At 36.4% G+C, this 24886-nt stretch overlaps 2 protein-coding genes across 7 annotated transcripts in view; one reads left to right on the forward strand and one right to left on the reverse strand.

Moving 5' to 3' along the window:
• Positions 1 to 16335, reverse strand: part of kcnt1a (potassium sodium-activated channel subfamily T member 1a) — a 34959-nt gene extending 18624 nt beyond the window's left edge. For 5 of the 6 annotated variants that reach the window (XM_046868578.1, XM_046868580.1, XM_046868577.1 and 2 more), the window contains exons 1-9: positions 15979 to 16335; positions 14194 to 14349; positions 9135 to 9214; positions 8649 to 8751; positions 8492 to 8533; positions 8287 to 8335; positions 8125 to 8184; positions 5163 to 5237; positions 4977 to 5060 (exon numbers count right to left, since the gene is read on the reverse strand). In XM_046868578.1, coding sequence (XP_046724534.1) covers positions 4977 to 5060; positions 5163 to 5237; positions 8125 to 8184; positions 8287 to 8335; positions 8492 to 8533; positions 8649 to 8751; positions 9135 to 9214; positions 14194 to 14349; positions 15979 to 16055 — 726 coding nt within the window. In that variant the 5' untranslated portion in view covers positions 16056 to 16335. Of the gene's footprint in view, positions 1 to 4976; positions 5061 to 5162; positions 5238 to 8124; positions 8185 to 8286; positions 8336 to 8491; positions 8534 to 8640; positions 8752 to 9134; positions 9215 to 14193; positions 14350 to 15978 lie in introns of those variants that run through there. The other variant, XM_046868581.1, reaches the window with a different exon arrangement.
• A 3962-nt stretch (positions 16336 to 20297) lies between these two features.
• Positions 20298 to 22304, forward strand: LOC124398198 (beta-1,3-galactosyltransferase 9). Its single transcript, XM_046868280.1, has 2 exons — positions 20298 to 20303; positions 21213 to 22304. Exons 1-2 carry the CDS (start codon positions 20298 to 20300, stop codon positions 22302 to 22304), a joined length of 1098 nt encoding a protein of 365 aa, XP_046724236.1.
• Positions 22305 to 24886: the final 2582 nt, after the last annotated feature.

Raw genomic sequence — 24886 nt, forward strand, 5'->3', positions numbered from 1 at the left:
TAAGTAAGCAGATTTACATACCATGTTTGGTGGATGCCTTTATCCATAGCGACTTACAATAATCTGTGTGGTTGGCGGTTAAGGGCCTTGCTCAAGGACCAGCTTGGTGGTGCTTGGATTTGAACTCATGACTTTCCAATCACATAAAATTGTAATAACACTTTAGAACTGATGCCAGTTGAGTCCAGTTGGATAAAAATTCGGATCGGAAATATATACACACTCACGGGGCTGTGGATACTTTCTGTGTTTTGTATAAATTAAACCCACTTCTTAAATACCTTCGGTTTCGCGGCTAAGTTCTTCCAGCCCAACAATGTGTTTAATCAGCAGTTTTAAATATTTAAGATAAAACAAAAATAATACATTTCCAGTTCAGTTTTGTTATGAATATAGATCATTTTTAAAAGGTTGATGTAGAGATGGCCTCTTATTTAGAAATGTAAAAATTTTAGTATGTTAATATATTTTAGAAATGATTTACAAGCATCTTGTAGTGTATTAAGTTATTCAAGATGATTGTGGTGTAGAAAAGTATGCATTAAAAATAGAGCAAAATTGTTTACAGTGGTGTCACGGACACAGAGGCTGCTAAAATATAATATATTTAAAGTAAAATTAAAATCACTGCTTATCATAGAGGATTCTTCATGCTTAAATATACAGCATGTACATTGTGAGTTTTCCATGGTGTGTGTTTTTTTTTTTTTATTATTACAGGTTGTTGTATTCCCTTTGTTTATACTGTAGTGTAAAGACAAATTTGTGGACAATAAAAGTAAATGATATATATCTCGCATAGTTTCAGAGTTCATATATATTCATAAAAATATGGATTACATGGTTTTAAATTAAACATATTCAATGGCCTGCTAGTAATCTCTAGTCATCTCTAAAACACAGTAAGATTCAGTGTATGTTCGGACATTATCTGGGAGCATTTTGTTAAAGGGATTTTTGTATCTTGAAGCATACTTCTTGCTGTGTGTGACTCTGTGTCATACATGCTGAAGAGACTTTAATCTGAAGGAATTTTATATGAAATCCTATTCAGACGATTCAGACACATACCTCACACATATGGATTTTATTGAATGCACGTTAGTGGTTAAAATTAATCAATGAGAAATCTTTGGGGAAAAACCTTTGCTCCCATGTAATTTCTGCTTCTGATTTACAGCTAAATTAAGATGAGATAATACTGTGATGCAGGTTCTTCCTTTTATGACGCACACTCTGTAGTCCTTTCATTGCCTGAATATATAACATTTTCAATTCAATTAATTTTATTTGTATAACGCTTTAACAATAAACATTGTCTCAAAGCAGATTTGCACAGATAATGTGGTGATAAACAATGAAAAAGATGTTCTTTATAAGTGTAGTTTGTCCTGATGAGCAAACCAATGGCGACTGTAGCAAGGAAAAACTCCCTGAGATGGCATAAGTAAGAAACCTTGAGAGGAACCAGACTTAAAAGGGAACCCATCCTCATCTGGGTTGCACCGAATGTCCATTTATTACAGATAAACAATGTTGAGGTGTGCAGTGATGGTATATATGGTATTTAAAGTTAAATCTCAACTATGCTACACTACAGAAACTATTTTATTTACTAATTTCAGTTACAATTACTACCAGCCCAGCCTTTTCTTTATAATCGATTTAAGTCACAATTACCCACAATGCATACTTATAAAATATGTTATTGGTGTTGTGAAAACTTGACAGCAAAGCTATACAAATTTGAGCATTTGAGGCACACAGTCTTGATTGTAAATGAAAATGTCTGCAAGAAGTTTTGATGGAATATATTTTGTTTCAAAGCAAGAACAAGCATATTTAATTAGCAAAAATAGCCTAGAACAAATTCCCAGGTAAAAGATTCAATTAAATCATTTACCACATTGATTTAGTATATAATCCATGCCCTATTCAAGTCTGTTCCCACAAATGCTAGAAATTAATCTGATGGAACCTCTACACAATGTTGCAGGTGACTGCCAGTTTACATTCACTGTTTGCTGTGACATTTATTGTTTATTATAGTAGACAGTCAGGGTAATATCAAAAAAAGGTCATGTCTACTATCTACAAGCATTTTTGTACTAACACCGTTCAAGAATTTCCTACAAATAGCCAACACTGAAGGTAGAATCCATTGTGTACAAGCTATTTGTGAGTAGCGAGTTTCTAAACACATACCTACCAACTCCACATGCTATGATCAACATATCTCCTGCTGAACATTTGCCTGGGCACCCCATTAACACAACGCCACATATATGACTTCTTCCATTCAATGTATTTCCTCAACAAACAAAGGTACCTTGTAGCAAACAATTCAACAGAAACAGGAGTAAATAAACTACTACAGAGCTTTACATTAGGGGGCATAAGCTTCATTGTCTGGATAAGAAACCTAAGATTCAAGTATCGACAGTCTAGCCTAGTCAGCCTTAAAAGTTTATGATGACTTTGTAAAGAAAACTTTTTGCAGATGGTAAAATGTGGAATGGAAAGCCACCTTGATCCAGTGCCTTCCATTAAATTTACATTTACATTTGCACCATTTAACAGATGCCCTTTTCCAGAGTAATGTACCAAAGTGCTTTATCAATGAGAAAATCTACACTGGTATGCTAGATTACAAACTTAAGATAAATCAGCCTACAACCCTGGCTTTTTTCTTATTTTTTAAACAAAGCAAACATGGAAAGTGTTAGTTTGAGTGTTTCAGGGAGAGGTAGGTCTTCACCCATCGCTTGAAGATAGCCAGAGACCCCGCTGTTCAGACATCTAGGGAAAGTTAATTCCACCACCTTGGTGCCAAAACAGAGAAGAACCTTGAAGTATACTTACCCCTTACCCTGAGAGAAGGTGGGACCAGTCGAACAGTGCTAGAGGATTACATACAGTATGGTGCAGTAATGAGGTGTCTGAGGTAAGAGGGTGCATCAGTGTTTTGAATCTGATACGTGCAGCTACCGGAAGCCGGTGGAGGTAGTGCAGAAGTGGGGTGGTATGGGAGAACTTGGGCAAGTTGAACACATGTCATGCAGTTGCGTTTTGGATTGTTTGCAGTGGATGAATAGTGTTCAGCGGAATTACAATAACTGCAATACCTTTGACATTTATCTTACTAATGAAAGCTTTCTACCCTAGTCTCCTTTTTCGCCACTCAGACTGTGACAAACTCTAGGTAATGTTTAAGAACTATTTTACTCAGCAATGGACAGATGGTATGAGAAATTAATTTCTCATCAGCATATCTGGCAGACTTCTTGTCATGGATGGCAGCTCATCGGCTGAAAATAAATCCCAGTAAGACTAAGCTGTAATGTATCACTGGTGATGCATCCCTATGTTGATATTTTGTGATTTCCCTGGACAATTCTCAAATCAGACCATCCGACTCCACATACAAGCACAAGGTAAATCTGAACAACCAACTATCCAGAAAATCTGACAGATGCATGTGGGTTTCTCCTTTTTTACTATCAACAGTATCTGACTGATTTCTTTCCACAGAGGCCACTCAGGTGTTTAAACTGTAGTATACAGTATTTGTTTAATTTAGTTTAATTAATTATAGTTATAAAAACTGTGTACACATTTCGTATCTGTGTATATGTTTGCACCTGACACCAAGACAAATTCCTAGTACTGTAAAGTGCTCGTTGCTGAACCATTTGCTGTTCCTTGGCAATAAAACTTTTTCTGATTCTGATTCAAGCTCTTGTCCTCCGGATACTATCAATGTCTGCCCTTTGTGCCACTGACCCTTTCTGCTGCTCCAAGAGGTATCCTAAGGTCTCCCTAGGCTCTTCTTTATGATCCCATTGTTTCTCCACTGGCTTCTGGTTATCTGCATCAGATCTAAAATTAGGAGATTTGCCTGCAAATAACCTTTCTGTGCAACACTTCCTGGTGTTGGATTGGCTGGGCCCTCTATCCCACAAAAGTCAAGGATGACCCTTAAGGGTCTCTTCTCTGTCCTGGAACAATAATTAGTGGAATGAACCTATCCAGAATTTCTAAACTGTCCTTGGCTCTGTTTAAATGACAACTAAACAACCTGTTTCCTCTTGAAAATTGCTCATAGGTCCATTTGCTCGTATGTTCGAACTAATTTTCCCCATAGGAATGAATGTAAAAGTGATTTAATCCGTTCCGAGATCTCATTCGATCGCTTATTTCTGCACTTAAAAAGTATTTGTAGCCTATTTTTAAAAACAAATACACCGCAAACTACCGTAATATAAACACAATTTAACACTTACTCATGTGGTAGTGGTTGATTGCGAGTGTATGACGCGCACCACGCTCGTAACCTCCTCGGTTTCCATGGTAATTCTATTTACTTTCGTTTTCACAGCACCATCACTGATTTTCTTGGGAGACATTTTTCAAGATTTCTAGTGAAATAAAAATATAAAACTAAAAAAAGTTACTGTGGGAGAGCGTATGAATACGGGAGCCACTTTTATTTGGGTTTTTTCTCTGACACACACACACACACACACACACACACACACACACACACACACACACACAGCCACAGTTACGTTTTTGTTGCACTGAACAATGAGAGTGACTGAGTGATACGTCATCAACTAAGCGACTGATGCGACCCTCCGCCGAAAACGGGGAACCGGCAGCGTGGGTTTGCTCGTGCCTTCGAAATTTGCTCGTGAAACAGGGTAAAAATTTTGCGAGCGAGTTTGCTTGTATCTCCGTTTGCTCGTACTATAGGTTGCTCGTACAACAGGGTTTCACTGTACTAACCTTTAACTTAAAGGAGTTTTAAACTTAATAATTTTATTCATCCCTGATTAGCCTGAGTGAGCATGATTATATGCTTTTTATATACACTACAAAGCACGTCTGTAAGTTTCTCTAGATAATGGCTTAAATCCCTATTTCGAAAACTCTTCTAGTGAAGAACAATATATTAATCATGCACACACACTTACAATCATGTTCTCCAGAGCATGCTTGGCCAGCCAGCAGTTGAGAAAGACAGGGATAAAGAGGTTCCTCAAAGTTGGCCAGAAGATCTGCAAACAGAGACCAGAGCATGTCATGGAGGTTTGCATGGTCCATAAAGATCATGATGTATTTTCATCTCTAAGACAGCTGTAAATATCAAAGCTGGTTACCGTTATTATGAAGGGGACTGTATTTAACATTTCTAGTAGAAATGCCACCTGGAATATTTGCTCCCAGATGTTACCCTAAGAACACAAATACAGATGCACAAAAACTATACTGACCATCAGTATCTCACCATTAAAGCTTCAACATGGTTTCATAGCTAAAATGATAATTTGTTATACATAGTCATTGCATTTAACAAGCTATTATCATCTGGATATTGTGGGTGTTACTGGTTAATTAATCTTAAGGTGAAATTGAATAAGCATATGCAATATGGCCTTTGATGGATATTATGATGTTTGGGCTTTGTTTTGCAATAACATTATTCCGTAAATTGCTTTACCTCTCAATATACACCAGATGTAGTGCACTTGACTATAAATAGTACAGCTTACTGTAACACAGTTGCAGTTGCTACAGGGTATGGTTGTTTAAGCTGATTTGGTTTGGTACTTAACGGTCACTGAACAACTTTTTGGAGTTTGTTCTCAGTGTCAGCAGTAAGCCTACTCTTTTCACTGAGTTTTCTTTTTATGTGTCATGAACACAAGTGACTCATGGATACCAGTGTTCCGCTGTAAGCTTTTTGCTAAGGAACACTCATACTTCTATCTTGCAACAAAAAGAAGCACACAAAGATTAAAATTCTGAAAAATGCTTAATCATTTGGACAAACAGTGAATTGACAATCTATATTAGACATAAAAAAAAAATTACAATTCAGCTCTGTCTGAGTAGCTATTAAATCCCAGACCATGGTGATTGAGCTTATCATTCAAGCTTCTAGCCAAATGTTATTTTCCAGCTTCATTATAACTTGTCTATATTGATGAATAAATATATGAGATTTCTTTTAATTGCCTCACTGTTGTGTCTATAGTGTTGCATGAGCAATGGTAATTAAAACATTCTTCACATTTAATAGCTCTTAGCGAACTTGACATGTCTGTTCAGGCAGAATAGTATTGTTATGTTCATTTATAATAAAAAATATAAAAAGTATTCATCCAGTTCACTAGACTAATGCACAAAATCTGACTAGTATAGCACTTGCATAGACTAGCACTTGCATAAACTTTGTAAAAACTAATGTTTTTTGACTGACAGGTCTGTTTGGAGAAATTGCTTTGTTGTTGAGAGAATGGCTAGACTGCTTCCAGCTAACATGAAGGTAACTCAAAGACCTGCTCTTACAACCATAGTTCTCAAAAAAAATACAGAATCTCAGAATGCACCACTCCTGTGAGACATGAACAGGAACTGAACTCAAATTAACATTTCTGTTCAAACTGCTATTTCTCTTCAAAACATTTTTTCTACATTCAAATTAACTCATATTTCTGTCAGCTGAGTTTGAAAGCACACAAGAAGGCAATCTGGATCAAGGTGGCACCCAAATATTAGTGTGGCACTTTGTCGTGGTTTGTGAAAATCTCCAATTTCACAATCACTGATGCATGAGTTTTTGCAGCCATGTTTACAAATGGTGTTTTTTTATATATATATTCTTCATTTCTGAATGAGTTTCTCTCATCCAGCATCCGGTATCACAGAGTTACATTTCTACAGGCAGTGGAGAAACCTTGTAGAGACATTCAAGCAAATGCATGTCAGAGATGATCCTAATGTATTGTTTCCACCAGATGCAATTCTCATTCTAAAATCTTTAGATACCGTAATTGAAGACAAATATATCTCAGTGGAATATGCACTTGAACTCTGATAAGCATGTTTTATATTTAGTGAATCTTACAAACTAAAGCTGGATGCATTGTTTAATTAAAAGGTTACAGGTCTATCATTTTGATTGTATGCACCACACAGTGACAGAGGACTGGAGATGCACACAGTTAAAAAGAGCTTTTATTACAAAAAGATTTACAAAATCTGTGTCAAATGCCATTATCTAAAATGGGCAAAAAACACATCATGAAAAAAACTAAGCAAATGTAATAAAAGGAAATAAAGCATCAAAGTGAGTTGGTGTGAATAAAATCTAAACTAAAGCAGGAATTACTTAGCAGACTTAGATGAGACTTAGTATGCATCTCAATAAGCTCCCTAGTTCACTGGTCAGTGATCAGGGAGTCACCTTATGGGAAACCTAGTATTTGTATATAATCCTGACAATGATGAACAAAAAATATAACATAAAAAAAGCTAGAATCTAAATAAATGTGATTAAGCAAACCAATTTATATAAAATAAAAAATAATCTTTATATGTTTGGGTTTTTCCATTGACTGATTTGGTATTCGCCATGTAACCACAAATTGAGCCATCAGTGTTTCTGCGTGTATTCAACCCGATGAAACTTGTGTACATGATACACAGTGTAAGGAGCTGGGGAGTTTGTTAGGACACACACCTATACTAAACATTAAAATATAGAAGCTAAAAAATATTAGTGAATTGCAGGTGAGAACAATGATTAAACTGGAGATTGTTAAATTATTAAATTTCAGTATTCTCAGACATGAGGTTCCTGGAGAAAGGGTGATTATAACAATGTAGAAAGACAAAAGACAAAAAAGAAGAAAGTAGTTGCAATGTAATAATGCATTTTGCATTTTCATGGAAATTGCAACATTTTGCAAAATGTAGTGTGTGCTTTGATAGCAGTGTGAGATCACAGACTTTGAGAATTATATCACAACGCAGAGAACAACGTAATAATAATGGGTGTCCATTGTATGCTCTGATCATCCTGTCAAATCATAAATGCGCCAATTCAGAGTATTGGTGTGCTCAATTAATTCCACCTCATGATTCATTAAACACACTACAAATGAAGAAGGACATTATATCACTGCCCATCCTGTTTTCATTATACAATCAATTATATTCAACTATAATAATTTAGTTGATATCTATGTCTAACCACACACACACACACACACACACACACACACACACACACACACACACACACACACACACACACAGGTACAAACTAATATCTACCTTGTAGCTGAGGTACATGAGCAGCATGGCCTCCAGAAAGCTGATTGATGCCACTATCACCTACCAAGTGGAACACCACAATATAGAGCGGAAAGATCAAACATAATGAGTTGAAATACATATTTATTACACAACCTTAGACATGCAGAATGTCCATCTTACCTGAATTGCCCACACAGGCATTTTTCTATCCACCCACAAGATTAGCTCCCTGAGACAAGAAAGAAAAACAAGAGAGCCAGTGAGAGATTGAGGGAGAGAAAGTGAAATGAGTGAAAAAGAAAGCATGTCATACATTATACATTTTTATGTACTGCTATTTTGATTAGTATGATTCATGTGAGTGATTAAGCAAAGCACCCCTCACCAGTTGATCTCATCATTCTGAGAGGTGTTGGTGCATTTCATACTGGAAAGAAACAGACAGACAGAGATAGACAAATATTATTATTATTAGGACATGTTTAAAAGAGCCTTAAATTTAAATGAAGTAATTTTGTGAAACCACACACACACATTCTAACCATGTGTTGCGGAGATGAGCTGGGTTATCGGTCATCACTCTTATGATGTAAAGCACGCATGTCAGAACCTTCAAGCAGAAGTTAAATATTCGGATGCGCAGACCTGCATGACCAAACAGTCCACAATTGATGTGCAGATGAAAGGTTGTGTCAAGATCCAAAAAACTAGTAAGACTCTTACCATCAAGGCTAAAGCATGTCAAACATTTTTGTAAATATATAGAGTCAGACTCAAAGGTATTTTCCTGTGAATATAACAAGCAGCATAAAGTCAGCGCAGCTGGCCATCATTACAAAACATACCCCTTCAAGCTAACAGTCTGGTCATTATGACTTATTTCTAATGCCTGTTTACATTTTAGGAACCATACTTCAAATCAAGTATGGCTCAAATCAGGATCTAAGGCTTGGCAGTGTTTTGTTATTATGCACATACATACACAAGGTTACACAAGGCTATAACAAGCATATATAATGGCAACTTACTGGAGCGCTGGTTTTTAATGAAGAATAGTTTGAGTCTCTCTTTAAAGGTGTTCTCGTTCACATAGAACTCCACATGTACCCTGCAAAGACACCCAGCACAAAATGCATGTTTTTATTTGTTAAGATATGTTAAAAAATATTTTTAATCAGTGTACACCCATCTGATTCACCACTGATCATCAATCCAAAGTCCTGATCACCCTCATTCTCGCCTGTTCTTTCAAGGATATTTGGACTTTCCTATTAATCCTAAAATCTCAATTAAGTCATTACAGCATTATTCCCAAATAAAATTATTTGTTTATGTTATTAAGTTATAATTAGAGATATGTTATACACGTGTTCTATAGTATTTTCTGGCAGTAAATTCAGTATATTACAGTTTATGTATGTTGTTCAAACCTCCAAAGCTTCCAGAGTTTGGGCCTCAAAAGCGGAATCCACTGTAGAGGTCTAGGGCTCCATTTGGAGCACAAATAATAAAGATTTTAAATATTTATCCTCCTTTTGGCTATCATCATGGACAATCATATTAATAATGATTTTAAGCATTTTTTTTAAGCATTTTATTAAATCTGCAGCAGGTAGAATTTCTTCCAACTCAGGTGATACTACAAAACAGTGCCTCAGTTACGCACTTTCCGGCGATTAACCCCAGAGGCACAGATACTTCTGAAAAAAGGGTGAATACAATGTGATTTCGCCATGCTAACCATTCTCATTGTATGAAAAGATGATGAGTGGCATGCTGGGAGTATCTATTACAGCAGCTAATATTCATGGAATGACACAAACCGCTGCCGTACATCACAAATCCCTGAGCAATAATAACACACCAATAAACTATGTTGTGTGTTACTTATTTCCAGGTGTCCGGATATGGGATTAGAAAAGTGTGGAAATTGTTGCACAACCCCTGCTCAGACATTTCAACCTTGACTAATTCACCCATTCGCAAAATTACTGTGTCAGGTCCACATTTGTTTAAAACTTTTGGACAACACATCAAAGAATACAGATATATAGAATACAGAATACAGATGGTCCTTAAGGTATGATGGTTCAAATTATAATTTTTGATCTTACAATGACGACAGTGATATGACAAAAATTGTACAAATATTTAATGTTTCGTGTGGCAGGCAAACATAGCAGCGTATGCTTGTCCATGCACCCACCGCCACATACATACTGTATAGTTTATACAATACAGTTTATAAATTGTACTATTTTCCTGAATTATGTAATACATTTTTAATGTGATTATATTAATTGTGTATAACACCCCATACTGATCAACATTCTCAAGACTCCTGGGTAGGCTAGGCCATGTCTGGACAATATTTTTAAGTTATGATGGGGTCATTAAAACGCATCTCCTCATCCAACTACCTGTATACACCACTCAACACGTTTCAGCCTTAGCCTTTGATGAATGTGTTGTGCACAGAATCCACTAAGCCACCTAGATGTAATTTATGGTTGGGGGATTTCTAGATTGTAATACCACTGGAGATCCACTTCAATTTAGGACATCAAGATTATTTTGCTTTTAATAAAATGTCTATGCATGCTCAAAATAACCGAAATGCAGGCGTCTTGCAGACAGGGTTGCTGATTTTAAACCTTTAGTTAGACAGGCTAACAGCGGAATAAACTTTAAATCCTGCTCAGCAATCCTACTTTATTGTAGAACTAAAATTGCTCTGACTTTTCTCATCACCACTCCTCTGAGTAGCGTCACTGCCAAACGATTCGAGCCTCCGTGTGACTGCAGAAGGATTAACCCAGGATGGCATGGTGCTCTTTACCTCCATTAAATCTTTCTGTAACAATGCTAAGAAGCAAATGACTCACAGGAGTGCAGGATTTCAGAACAGCTCGCCCACACATACAAATGCACACACTCTGCTTCACACGGGTATGTGCACACATATGTGTGTGTGTGTGTGTCTGTGTGTGTGTGTGTGTGAGATCATAACAGCAGGAGCTGTCACTGGGCTTATTGACTAGCATTTCATAGAGTCAGCGAACAAGTGTATGAATAGTTGAAAGAAAAAAAAAACCTTTCCTACTTCATGGACAAAAATCTATAAAGAATAAAAACACAGCTTCTCTCTTTCTCCCTTTCCATCTCTGCCTGACTTATTCCGTGGTTCGCAGTGGTTGCCACAGCAACATGGCACATACTCGACAAAAATGATCATCAATACAGTTGGACTTGAGAATGGCACACTGTCACTCTAAAACAGTTTATGCAAGTGTGTGGAGGTGTGTGTGTGTGTGTGTGTGTGTGTGTGTGTGTGTGTGTGTGTCGCTTGCTTTTAAGAAACCACATGATAAAATGAAAGAAATTTCAGAGATGAAAGTTTTCTGTCTCCATTAGGCTATTTCTGTCAAGAAAAAAAAAAGCAACCGCCAACACACAGACACACACACACCATTCACTTCCTTAAGAACACCTGAAAACTTTAACATTCATGCAGTTATTTAATCTGCCAGTCATGTGGCAGCAGCACAATGGGCATTATCATACAGAGACAGGTCAAGAGCTTAAGGTAATGTTCATCAATCTGTTGCTTTGGCTGTGGGATTGACTGTGGTATAGATATTAGAATACCTGTAATTCAGAAACTGCTGATCTCCTCGGATTTATATATACAATCTCTATTCTCTATGGATTACAAAAAACGGGTGCAAAACTACAACCAATATTGAGTGAGCAACAGTTCTATGCGTGGGACGAGCTACATTGTGGATAACAGGACTGGGTAAAATGGCAAGACTGGTATGGGCTACCTGGACAGGTTAGTAACTCATATAATCAATCATTACAACTGTGATGGGAAGAAGAACATCTCAGTATACACAAAGCATTAACCAGGGTACATAAGAAAAAGATACATATGAGATATAAGGTGTTCATGGCATTTTTGTTATTCCTAAGCATCTTGTTTATTGTGGTTTTGTTTTTTCCACTATTCTACGTAAAATCTACTGATTGTTGTAAAAATTTGAGATCAGCAGTATCTGAAATACTCAAAATGGCACCAACATGCTACACCAACCAAACAAGTCAAAATCACGTTTTTTTCTGCCGTTTGATGTGAACATATAAACAAAAAATCTATCAAAATCGATCATATCAAATTTTCTTTTTTCAAGAGTTCATAACATATCCTATGGGTACATCTCCCAGACAATCCCAGATAGTTCTTACATTGATGATTTTATTCTAAATCGCAGAAAGAATCCCTCAAAATACCACAATGCATATGTGTTGCAAAAAAGCAACATTTATTTTTGTCGAAAGAGTTCAAAATAAGGTAGTCAGTACACTCCATGTTGCTGCTTTGTAAATGTGTGGGAGTGACACTCCTTGTAGTGCCACCCAGGATGTAGCCATAGCTCACATCAAATGACATTTAACAGACAAAGCATCCATGTAAAAAAAAAAGCTATTTACTTTTTGACAGTAGATCAAGGCAACTAAGGGTAACCCGCTGCTTTAAATGTTCAGTTACATTTTTTTTCCAAAGAAGCTCTGTGGCTGCAGACTTTTGTTCCAACAAAATGTGAGGTACACTTGATAGTTATTTAAAGACTGCGTTTAACTGATTAAGCAATAGTAACAGATATGACTCCTACCTGGTTGGTGTTTGAGCCAGTACTTGCTTTGCACTGTTATGTCTTTTATTGCTGCCTATAGAATTTCTATACACATGTATCTCATTAAGGAAAAGGAGTTATTATGTAACCGGTATACCGGTGTATATATATATATATATATATATATATATATATATATATATATAGTACACTTTGTGCACTAGCTTGTCATTCTCTTATATTTGGAGCTATAGACAATGCGTAGTTAAGGATTAGCGCTTCATCGGTCCGTACCACTAATGAGGTTACCAGTGTTTCTGCCAGTGGAACTAATGTCACCAGAGTGCTTCTACATCTGACATGAAAACCAACATGGAATAGTCCAGTCACCCACTTGGGTATATCCATGATAAAACAGGTTCACTGCTGGTGCTAAGCTAAACCCCTGAAAGACCATTCTGCACTATAGAATAGCTACAGGTTATCAGCACTCTCCTTCAGGATTGATTCTTCACATTTAAAGTTCAGAGACTCAAAAATAGGCAATTGTTCATCACTGTCTGTCTTTACATGGTCCTTGTCTGATACCTAAAATTGATGGGACTTCAGCTGCTTAAGCGTATAGCTAGGTATAATCATCGCAAACTATGAGAAAAACTGTTAACCATCAATTTCCCTGCTCTTCATCTAACTGTCATATGTTGAATACAGAGCTCTTTGAAGAAGTAGAACTGCCTTCTCTTCTCTTTCTGAACAGCTAAGCTGCCAGGTTTTCTGTCCATTTCTGATCCTGCTGCAACAACACACCTCATTCTTTCCTTTTAGTGAACTAAGCAACCAAGGGTGCAGTCTATACCACTCTCTGCTGCAACAATGCAATGTCTGAGGAAGGTAATGAGCAGTTCCTTATAGCTTGTGAGGTGTGCAATTCGCTATCAGCATTATGTCGCAGTGCCCGTTGATGACATTCAAGTCGTGACCCATCAAGTCGTGATCCATTTGGGCATTGGACATGGCTGTCAATTTTTTTTGTGTCTTGACAGAGCTCATCCTGAAAAGTCACCCTGAAATTATGAAATTAGTTACACTTCTGGCTCTGCATTAACAGCTCCCACTGTGAAGTGAAGTCACAAACTCTTGGCCACTACTACAAGGAAATGCAGTGGTACTATAGACCTTGTTTAAAGCCACTGACAAAGGTCTGACCTCATGCAAAATGTTATATGATTGGATTCCATGTAAACAGCAATTTGTAAAGCTATAGAAATTAAAAAGTTTTTTGTATAGGTATAAGCACAACCACTACAATCATAAACACAAAATTACATCATGCATTTGAGACACAGTGGGTTTTTTGATGTTTGCTTTTTTCAAAAAGTTCTGAGCGTATAATTTCTGACGATACTTACTGCCACGCTAAGCCTTTGTGAATACAATAAGGATGCCATACCTGTCCTCACTTTGACATGGCTGGTCGCCCAGCAACAGTTCTCGGAAGCGGGCACGGCCCTGGAGGGGTGGGACATCATGTTCACCAGCAGCCATCTTCAGTCCCTGAACATTAAGTACAACCCCACTGAGCATTTGTGAGCAGTCTGGCGTCTCACTACGAGAAAGAGCAAAACATCTTTTATCAGGTGGGCAGAATATATAATACCAACAATAAACATCTACTTTTTTTCTTAAAAGTTGGTAAACAACACGCAGTGGGCCTCATTGATTATTTGTTATTTTGTGTATAAATGTTCACATATGATTAGATTAGATTAGATTAGATTAGATTAGATTAGATTTGATTTGATTGTCACTAACGGCTGAAAACCAAATTCCTTGTGTGTGTCAACCCACTTGGCCAATAAACCTAATTCTGATTCTGATTGTGCAAGTTTCATGTACAGAGCCAATAATATGCAGTATGTTCAGTATGTTCAGTATTAAGTTCAGTATGGCAAACTGAACTGAAATTTAGCTGGATTTACATTTTACATTTTCTCTTTTTTGCAAGCATTTGCTGTAATCATACCCTGTTGAAGTATTCAAGACATTCATTTTTTGACACTTTCGATCCTGAATAGGTCTTAGACTAAAAGGACTCAGGATTTTATGTCAAGACTGGATAAGACCACTAACTTGTACCTGCATTTATTTTTTATTATTATTTTATAATGATGTTTTAGGGTTAGGCTTATGTGAATATTTCAGCAGGCATTTAAGGAACGCTAGTCTGATTTGGTCTTGTCCTAGTCTCGACACACTTCTGTCTTTGTTTAGATTGGGTCTCAGTTTAGGTGGTCTGCAACACTACTGTACCCTATTAAACACATTCTTTTGGAAAAGCATTTTCCCAACAGAATTTATTTGCATTTAGTGACACCCACAATTTTTTTTAACTCATGCTATTTATTTATTATAACAGCATTTTGGGACTGAATGTGAAATGAGATGCTCAAAATGCATATATAAATCTTATGGTCATATAAAATATAACCCTATGAGATAATAGTTGGATAATAGCGGTATAATTAAGAAACTGAATAATAATTGCATTATTTAAAAAGCATTTCAGGCTGCTGAAAAGAAAACACCAAGTACAGCCTCGTACTTTTTAATGCTCACTCATATCTTGGCAAAAACTAAATATAATTGTTATTTTTTGTTAGCTAAAAATATAATTACATTTATTTCTTTGTAATCAGTAATGTTACCTGGTTTTGCACTAAACTACACTGCATAGCTGTTTTATGGTAACACTAATACCAATACCATTAACATATACACAGCATTCCACTGATTCTTATGACAGTTAAACGTTTCATTTTCAATATTATTAATGCAGTGAAATATTCCTTCATCAAAAGGAACTAAGAAAGAAAGAAAGAAAGAAAGAAAGAAAGAAAGAAAGAAAGAAAGAAAGAAAGAAAGAAAGAACAACCACCACCACAATCACAATGCACTTATAGCAAGACGTTCATATTGCTAAATGTTTACATTTTGAAGACGGAAAATCTAAGAAGTATGAATCGCACTATAAAACGAATTAAATCAAATAATTACCATTGAATTAAAATGGTTAAATAGTTTGTTTTTTTCCAAATATGCATGCATAAATAAATAATAATAAATAAGTAATTATATGCAAAAATACGTATTATATATATAGAACATTTTTGGTAAAGAACTTGGTCACAGATAGAGACGGGGGCGGGCTGCAGTGGTGTCGAGGAGCGCGCGGTACCTTGGTGCCGGTGCGTCTCGCGCTGCGCGCCCGTCGTCGTCCACGAAAGTGCGGTTGGTGTAGCACGCGCCGCGCATGGCCGGCTCCTCCACCCCTCCACAAGCGGCTGCGTTCGTCTGCACGAAGCGCACGCGGAAAGACGAGAGACGGCCAAGCTCTTCCTCGAGAGATTCAGACACTTTCCACCATCTCCACTTAACGTGGTGTCTAATCGCCGGCTTAACGCTTATTAACCCGGCTATAATTAATAACCAACTGGCAAAAAAACGAGTTGTGCGTGAATCCTTTCCAATTTGCTGACCATAAAGCAGCAGCCCAGATGCTCCTCAACCTCAAATACTTCTACACTTCATACAACCAAATTACATTTACTGCACTATTTAGTAGAACCAATGGGATTTACCTGGTAATGAAACAACGACGTTAAGCGCCATCTTGCGGGCAGTATCGAATTATTTCTTTACAATACAGTAAGTGCACAGAAAAAAACTGAGCAAGTGCGCAGTTTTTTTAATACGACGGATCTTTCTTTTTCTAAAGATAGTGCACCTTAATTACGTATTTTGTTCAGCATTTTTATACGTAACGTGATAAGTGGTAGATCAGTGGTTTACGTGTTGGATCAGAAGGTCATGAGTTCAAATCCCAGTACCACCAAGCTGCCACAGATGGGCCTTTGGGGAAAGCCCTTAACCCTTACTGCTCCATTTGTATAAATTAAATAATTGTAAGTCGCTCTGGACAAGGACGACTGCCAAAATGCCATAAACATAACAGTCAGTATTAAGTTTTAGTTTAGTATTGTATTGTATTAGTATAGTATTAGTATAGTATAGTATTTAGTTTAGTATCAATGTCAAATGCATAAGGTACATACTGATTTACACTATGGAATTGACATTGACACCCACCTGAGCTCACATATACATTTAGTAGAGAGCTGAATCACAAAAATCTCTCTGCTGTGTTTATTGTGTATTAAATAGGGTATCTGAGTCATTATTATATAGCATATATGTAATAAGTCTCTACAGGGAATAAGAAAGCCTTGAGTCAGTTTGAAAGCATTTTTTCCAAGTCCATTCTTTTGTTTTTATTTTTCAACATTCTTCTCATTTTTTTACCACTTAGTTCATCGCCAGTGTCACTTCTAGACCAGCATTCAGAGCATACGTTTTAAAAATATGAACTTCAAAAATAGTTTGCAATAAGAATAAGCAGTTGTGTCCTTTTACAGAATCATTTATGTTTAATTGAAAGTCAGAAAATGATCAGGGGTTTAGGAGACGACACTGTTTTTAACACACTCACATTTACACACAAATGCTCACTGAGTCCGACATAATGTGCTGATCAACTGGGCTTTCTTTGTTACTTTGTGGTGTTAAATGACATTACACACTCTCTCTCTCTCTCTCTCTCTCTCTCTCTCTCTCTCTCTCTCTCTCTCTCTCTCTCTATATATATATATATATATATTGTCTGTAAAGGAGTCTAAATATAAAATATTTTTCCAATACTTTTCTTCACTCGTTTCACTTTGATGACAAAAACAATAGACAAAAAACATCCCTTGTATCACAGGATGGAAAATGTTCAAAACACTGCATTGTGCATTCATATTTATAAAGAAACGTTGCACTTGCAGAATCACTGGTTCGAATAACTATAACCCAAATTCCAAAAAGTTGGGATGCTGTGTAAAATGTAAATAGAAACCGAAAGCAGTAATTTGCAAATCTCACAAAACTTTATTTAATACACATTAGAGCATAGAAAACATGTCAAATATTTAAACTGAGAAAATGCATTATTTTAAGGGAAAACTATGATAATTTTCAATTTGATGGTGGCAGACCATTTTAAAAAATTGTGGAAAAAAAAGCTGGAAAAGTCAGTGTTACTTGCTAACAGGTTAATCAGCCAAACATCTTGGAAAGAATCTCCACAAAGCCTATCATATATCTTCCACTTCCATGTAGATTGAATTTCCTCAATCAATTTACTGTAAGGAAAGCAGGAAAATTTCAGATGGGCCTAAAATCAAGAGTAAGAGTAAGAAGTGTACCAGACATTATCCCAAAAATAGCAGATGTCACACTATCAGCTCTACAGACTTGATTTAGCTGACCAAAAAAGGTTACAAGAAGAACTGCATTACATAATCCAAGATGAGGTCTGGGTACCACCAGCCCATCTTCCAATATAATCACACACTGTGATGTTGGCTCCACATGGTCCACTATGTGTCCTTTACCTATGACAAGGTCCATAGCCACCTCTCAGAAGGGGTCCTTGTCCCCTGCCTTTCCTCTGGTCACCATATCTTTCTTGTCTTCCTCCTCCCACTGCTTGACATTCACTATGACCTGAAACACCTGCTGGCTCCTTGTTACCACTGGGCTGTAGGTGGATACAACATTTATTTTATTATATACTCCTACCACAATGTGAAATCAATTATCCTTAAGGAGCTGACCTTATTGGAAACAGATTTACTGGATTCTGCAAACATACGGTAATGACACGGTAATAATGTAAATCTAAAAATATTGGAATAACATACAATAAGATACATTTGTCAGAGTGCCTCTACTTCATTTTCACAGGTAATTTTAATTTAGTTAACAAATGATCTTTGGTTTATGTGTATTGTATATAAGCAATTGGAAAAATGTGTTCGAGTTTTTTTTTATATGCATTTAGATCGGCAGTTGTGAGTTTTGTGTCTAGAGTCTTAAAAAATTACAATAAGGTTGTAAAGTTAATGCCAAAGTGATTGTATAAAAAAAACTGTAGAGCAAAATAGTTCAGATTCCAGAGTCATGTAAAACAATGGACAGTTTTTTAGGGCACCACATCAAGATTCATTGTTTCACACTGCAAATAAATGTACAGTATGAGAGTAAAAATAAAGATAATGTATTGATATATTCATAATTATCTTTTGTATACTGTTATTATATTACAACAAATGTACAGATAAATGTTTGTGAACACCTGACAATAAGATTTACACATACTTTTTAAACATCCTATTCCACATTTAGTCCCTGTGTCCTTTTATAATATTTTCCACTTTTCTGGGAATATGTTCCACTAAACATTACGGTGAGGAGGCCTGGGCATTTAGCCTTCCTGTTCATTCCAAAGGTGTTAAATAGGGTTGAGGTCAGAGCGCTATAGCACTTAAGATTTTCCACTTCAGTTCATGTAAACCATATCTCATTGTGATTAGGGGCAATGGCATGCTGGGACAGTTTTGGGTATCCAAAGCGAGAGCAAAAAAAGACATCCAAAGACATTCTATACAATTGTGGGCCTCTTTGGGATAACAGTTAAAGGAAGATGCACATATGGTTAGAAAAGTCTGGTGCCTTAATGCTTTTTATTCCGATATTGTGTATGTATCATTTGCAAAGATATTTTGCAGTGTGATTAATCCTCAATTTTGTAGAAGGAAGCAGAACGAGTTACATTATGAAACCTACTATTACAAATTCATATTGTACAGAGAGATTTTTTGAAATAAGTGAAAAACTGTAGATCAGTCAAGTTTTCACTAAATAAAGGTGGTTATGTTGCTTTTTTGTTTGTTTAATTTAGTTGTTTGTCTTCCCCTGGACTAGTATTCAGGATGTGTTTCTGCCTTTAAACCAGTGTCCATAGGGTTAGATTCTGAGTAAATGGATGAATGAATGAATGAATGAATGAATGAATGAATGAAGGAAGGAAGGAAGGAAGGAAGGAAGGAAGGAAGGAAGGAAGGAAGGAAGGATGGAAGGAAGGAAGGAAGGAAGGATGGAAGGAACAAATGAACGAATGAATGATTGATGGACAGTTTATTCATTCAAAACTGGTGATATCTTAGAACGGTATTAGGTGAAATGACTAATTATACATTATCAGCATTGGAAAATAATAAATTGCTAACATAGAAGAATATGCCCTTTTCTGTTCCTTTTTGTACTAATCAAACAAATATGGTGAGCGAAAATAAGTCACATAAAGTTTTCTAAAAAACTCTAAAGCAATATACGAATTCCCACTGTGACAAAAGCTGTTAACATGGATATATTAAATCCTCATTAATTCATGAATGACTCAGAATGGCTTGTCTGTATCCAGAAAGGTATAATATACCCTGTCTGGTTTCAGCTTACATGGAAACAGGGCTCAGGTGAATTCTGAACGTGTCTGTGCCCACACACACACACACACATACACACACATATAGCGTTTAACTGGTAGACAGCCAAAGAAGGTCACGAAGAAACAGAGACGTTTTGAAAGAAGGAGAAAGTAATTCATGGGACATCATGCGGGTGAGGAAAACATTATAAAAATGTTGTTCACTTGATATTAATAATTATCAGACTTTACTTGGAGTCATCCTCCCACACTAATGTATTTCCTCTTCTTTTTTTTCTTTCTCATGGTGAGGCTGTAACAAAATTGAAAACTAAAACATTGTAAAAAGTAGGTTGGTTTTGGTTTGTGGAAATTCTGTTTTGTAATTTAATCTAGTTAAATGAATTCCCAAAGCAGCAGCTTCCAAACAATTATTTAATTGTAGAAAATATAATTTGGCTTTTTTGTCACGTTGTGCTCCATTTGTTTTGTGCAAGGTTAACATGACTTCTTTGTGTGTACAAAATGTAGTTTTTACCTTTATCTGCAGTCAGTGGAATGGATTTCACACTTGTATAATATCTGGTTATAAATACTTGAGAAGCTATTTTATTATTTTATTATTATTTTATGCCTAGAATTTTCTTTTATTTGATTCTTATGAGCACATGACTTTATTGTTTTATTACATTATTTCTAATCCAGAAGAATAACAGAAAGAAAACTGCACATAAGTAACACTAAGGAAAATGTTGATACTTAAATAGAATTTTTAGCATTAAATAGTTTAATAGAATTCAATTAAAATTGATTTGTATACCACTTTTAACAGCGGAGAGTAAACAAAGCAGCTGTGCACAACTATGTAATTTTTTAGATATGAATGTAAAAGGGTTACGATGTATATATTCTAACAGAAGATAATACATACATTTAACAAGGTGCATTCAGTATTTACTCTACAATACAATTCTCAACACTGGTTAGTAAATAATCATATAGTTTTATGACTTTTTGCATCTTATTTCTTTTCTCTTCCTTCTTAAATTGCTTATAAATAAATTATAAATTGAATTATAAATAAAATATCTCTCTCTGTTCAGGTCGGTGTGTTCAGGTTGCAAACCCATCAGTGGTGTTTCCTGTTCTGTAATGTTGTGCTGTTCCACGCACTGTTGTTTGGTGGTGACATCGTGGAAGAGTTCCTGCTCCAGTCTTCTCCAGCCGCTTATACTGACCATGCTGTACTCGAGCTGCGCGAGCGTGCACGCAAACTGGATCTGAGTGATACCATGCCCAACTCCTCACAAATTTACCCGATTAACACCAAGCCCTGCCTTCATCACCAAGACCTCCTTTTTCTCACTATTGTGCTTAGTGACCCTAATAATGCCAGCCAAAGAGAGTCAATCAGAAGCACATGGGCCAATCAGACATTGGTGCAGAATGTGGCAGTACGGACACTGTTCTTTCTAAGCCCTTCCTCCTTAGAGACAGCGCGCCAGGTGGTGTGCGAAGAGTCTGTTCGACATGGTGACATTGTACAGTGTGAAGGGCCTTTGTCACGAGATCACTGGGGTCAGGTCAAACTAGCTCTGCGTTGGGTTCTGCTTTTCTGTCCTCAAGCTCGATTTGTTGTTTTGACAGAGGATTCAGTTTTCTTGAATGTTCCAGCACTTGGCACCTACTTACTTACTCTCCGTACACATCCTGAAGATCTGTATCTGGGCAGGGTCATTCATCACACCTCACCCGAAAGAAATTATAACAAACCACACTATGTCTCTTTCCACCTCTATCCAGACAGGTCTTTTCCCGATTACTGCTCTGGCCCTGCCTTCCTGATGTCACAGGACGTAGTGCGTAAAGTTTATGTCGCTTCTAAGAATGTAGCTTTGGCCCTCCCATCAGATGTCTTGATTGGTCTGTGTGCAAGAGCAGCTGGCGTTGTGGCTACTCATAGTGCACGCTTTTCTGGAGAACGACATGTGCGCTACAATCCCTGCTGCTATAACTTTCTGTTCAGCTCAGCCTCTGTGGATGCAGAGCTGATGATCATGGCCTGGAAGGATTTGGGAAAGGGAAGAGGGCGGCACTGCAGCATGTTCGAAACATATTATAGTTTAGTAATGTGCAAAGCCATGACTTATCTAAACAATGTTAACTTTTTTAGTGGAAATAATACAAAACAATAAATATATCCATGTAAATCTTCATGTTTAATATAGATTTTAGAAGTATCTATCTATGCACAGGTAAATTACACTTTAAAATAACACAAAAAAAATGTTTGAAAACACCTAGTTTTTACTTGTTTTACTTGTTTGCTTGTTTTGAGAGACATGTAAATGTTCCTTTTGTTTTTATGCAACAAAGTCATTTATTTAACTGAATTTATTACATTTAGATTTACTATGATGAAGCAAATACTGTATAAATATAAATGTACAAATATTAAGATTAATTGTTACTTAAAGATCTGTCCTTAGCATGGATAACAGCTTTACACACTCCAAACATCTGGACAGTTCATTTTTCCAAATAGTCAGATAAAATATACTGAACAAAATTATAAACGCAACAATTGTTTTTTTGCCCCTATTTTTCATGAGCCGAAATTTTTCTATGTACAAAAAAGGCCTATTTCTCTCAAATATTGTTCATAAATCTGTCTAAATCTGTGTTAGTGAGCTCTTCTTCTTTGCCGAGATAATCCTTTCACCTCGCAGGTGTATCAAGATGCTAATTAAACAGCATGATTATTGCACAGGTGTAGGCTGGCCACAATAAAAGGCCACTCTAAAATGTGCAGTTTTACTGTATTGGGGAACTGTATACACTGTATACAGTGGATGTGGTTGCACGTCCTTTGCGTTCGTGAGGCCGGTTGGATGTACTGCCAAATTCTCTGAAACGCCTTTGGAGACGGCTCATGGTAGAGAAATGAACATTCAATTAATGGGCAGCAGCTCTGGTGGACATTCCTGCAGTCAGCATGCCAATCGCATGCGCCCTTAAAACATGCGACATCTGTGGCTTTGTGCTGTGTGATAAAACTGCACATTTTAGAGTGGCCTTTTATTATGGCCAGCCTAAGACACACCTGTGCAATAATCATGCTGTCTAATCAGCATCTTGATATGCCACACTTGTGGATGGATTATCTCGGCAAAGGAGAAGCGCTCACTAACACAGATTTAGACAGATTTATGAATAATATTTGAGAGAAATAGGCCTTTTGTTTACATAGAAAAAGTCTTAGATCTTTGAGTTCAGCTGATGAAAAATGGGGGCAAAAACAAAACTGTTGCGTTTAGAATTTTGTTCAGTATACTTTGCCATGCCTCTTGCAAAACTTGCCAAAGGTATTCTTCACTAGTTGGATATTTCTTTTGAGTTCATCCCCAATTTCCATAGCATTTAGATCTGTACGTATGCTTCAGGTCATTGTATTATTGTTTGGTTTGGTATTCCTTTCACCTGAAGTAAGTCTACAATGTTCCCTGTTCCAAAACATCCCCAAACCATTAAGTGTCCACCTCCATGTTTGACTGTGGGTGTGTCTCCTCTGTTCTGGCACCGATGTGGTGGAAAAAACTTCCCCTAGATGACTAAGTCCCAAAGTGAAGACCTTCCTCTTCCTGAAACACTTAAAGAAAAAAAACTTCCTTGCCACAGTCGCCACCGGCTTGTTCATCAGGGACAAACCCACTTATAAAGAACATACTCACTTTTAATCACCACATTATCTGTGTAAAGCTGCTTTGAGACAATGTTCATTGTAAAAAGCGCTATACAAATAAAAATGAATTGAACTGAATTGAATTGAAATTTAAATGAATTGAATTAAATTAAAGTAACACTTTCCAAATTAGCTTTGTTCAAATAAATAAATAAATAAATATATATATATATATATATATATATATATATATATATATATATATATATATATATATATATATAAAATTAAAAACTCAAAGGAGTTGTAGACTGTTTTATCTTAAATTGTAATCTAGCATACCAGTGTAGATTTATTCATTGCTATAGACTCAAAGCACTTTTTTACATCGCTCTAGACAAGGGCATCTGCTAAAAGCCGCAAACGTAAATGTAAATGTAAATGCTTAAATATTCTCTCCTGTTCTCTGTATTACACAATTTCCTTTGTTACAGCTCAAATTTGGACTCATCTGTCCACAAGATTTTCGTCCAGTCATTTACTGTCCACTTCTTTTTTGCATATAAACAAAAGGAACATACAGGTGTCTCAGAAAGCTATAAAATACTAGGAGTTTTCAAACTTTTGACAGGCACTGTATATAGAGAATTTTACATTATTATTCTTGACATATATTATTTACTGTTTGGCACATTATTACTATAGTAATCGCAATTTAAAGATAACTAAATTTGTGTGGCTTGAAAACAAAAAAATGGACACACACACACACACTCTGAACACAAATACATAAAACAGGTGCAACTGATACAATAATATAGTATGTAATTGTGTATACATGTAATGTTTCTTTAGTTATATGGCCAAGGGTTTGTAGACACCTGACCATCACACAATGTGTGCTTTTTACAAAATTCCCTACAAGATTTAGACATCAATTTGCTGTTATAATCTGCACCCTTCTCAGAAGTATTTCTACTACATTTTGAATTGTGGCTGTGGAAATTCAGCCAAAAGAGCATTAGTAAGATCAGTTATTGATGTTGTGCAAGGACACTGGGGCTGCAGTCGGCATCACAGTCTATCCCAAAGCTT

Source organism: Silurus meridionalis, chromosome 15, assembly GCF_014805685.1.
Source record: "Silurus meridionalis isolate SWU-2019-XX chromosome 15, ASM1480568v1, whole genome shotgun sequence".
Taxonomy (NCBI): Eukaryota; Metazoa; Chordata; class Actinopteri; order Siluriformes; family Siluridae; genus Silurus; species Silurus meridionalis.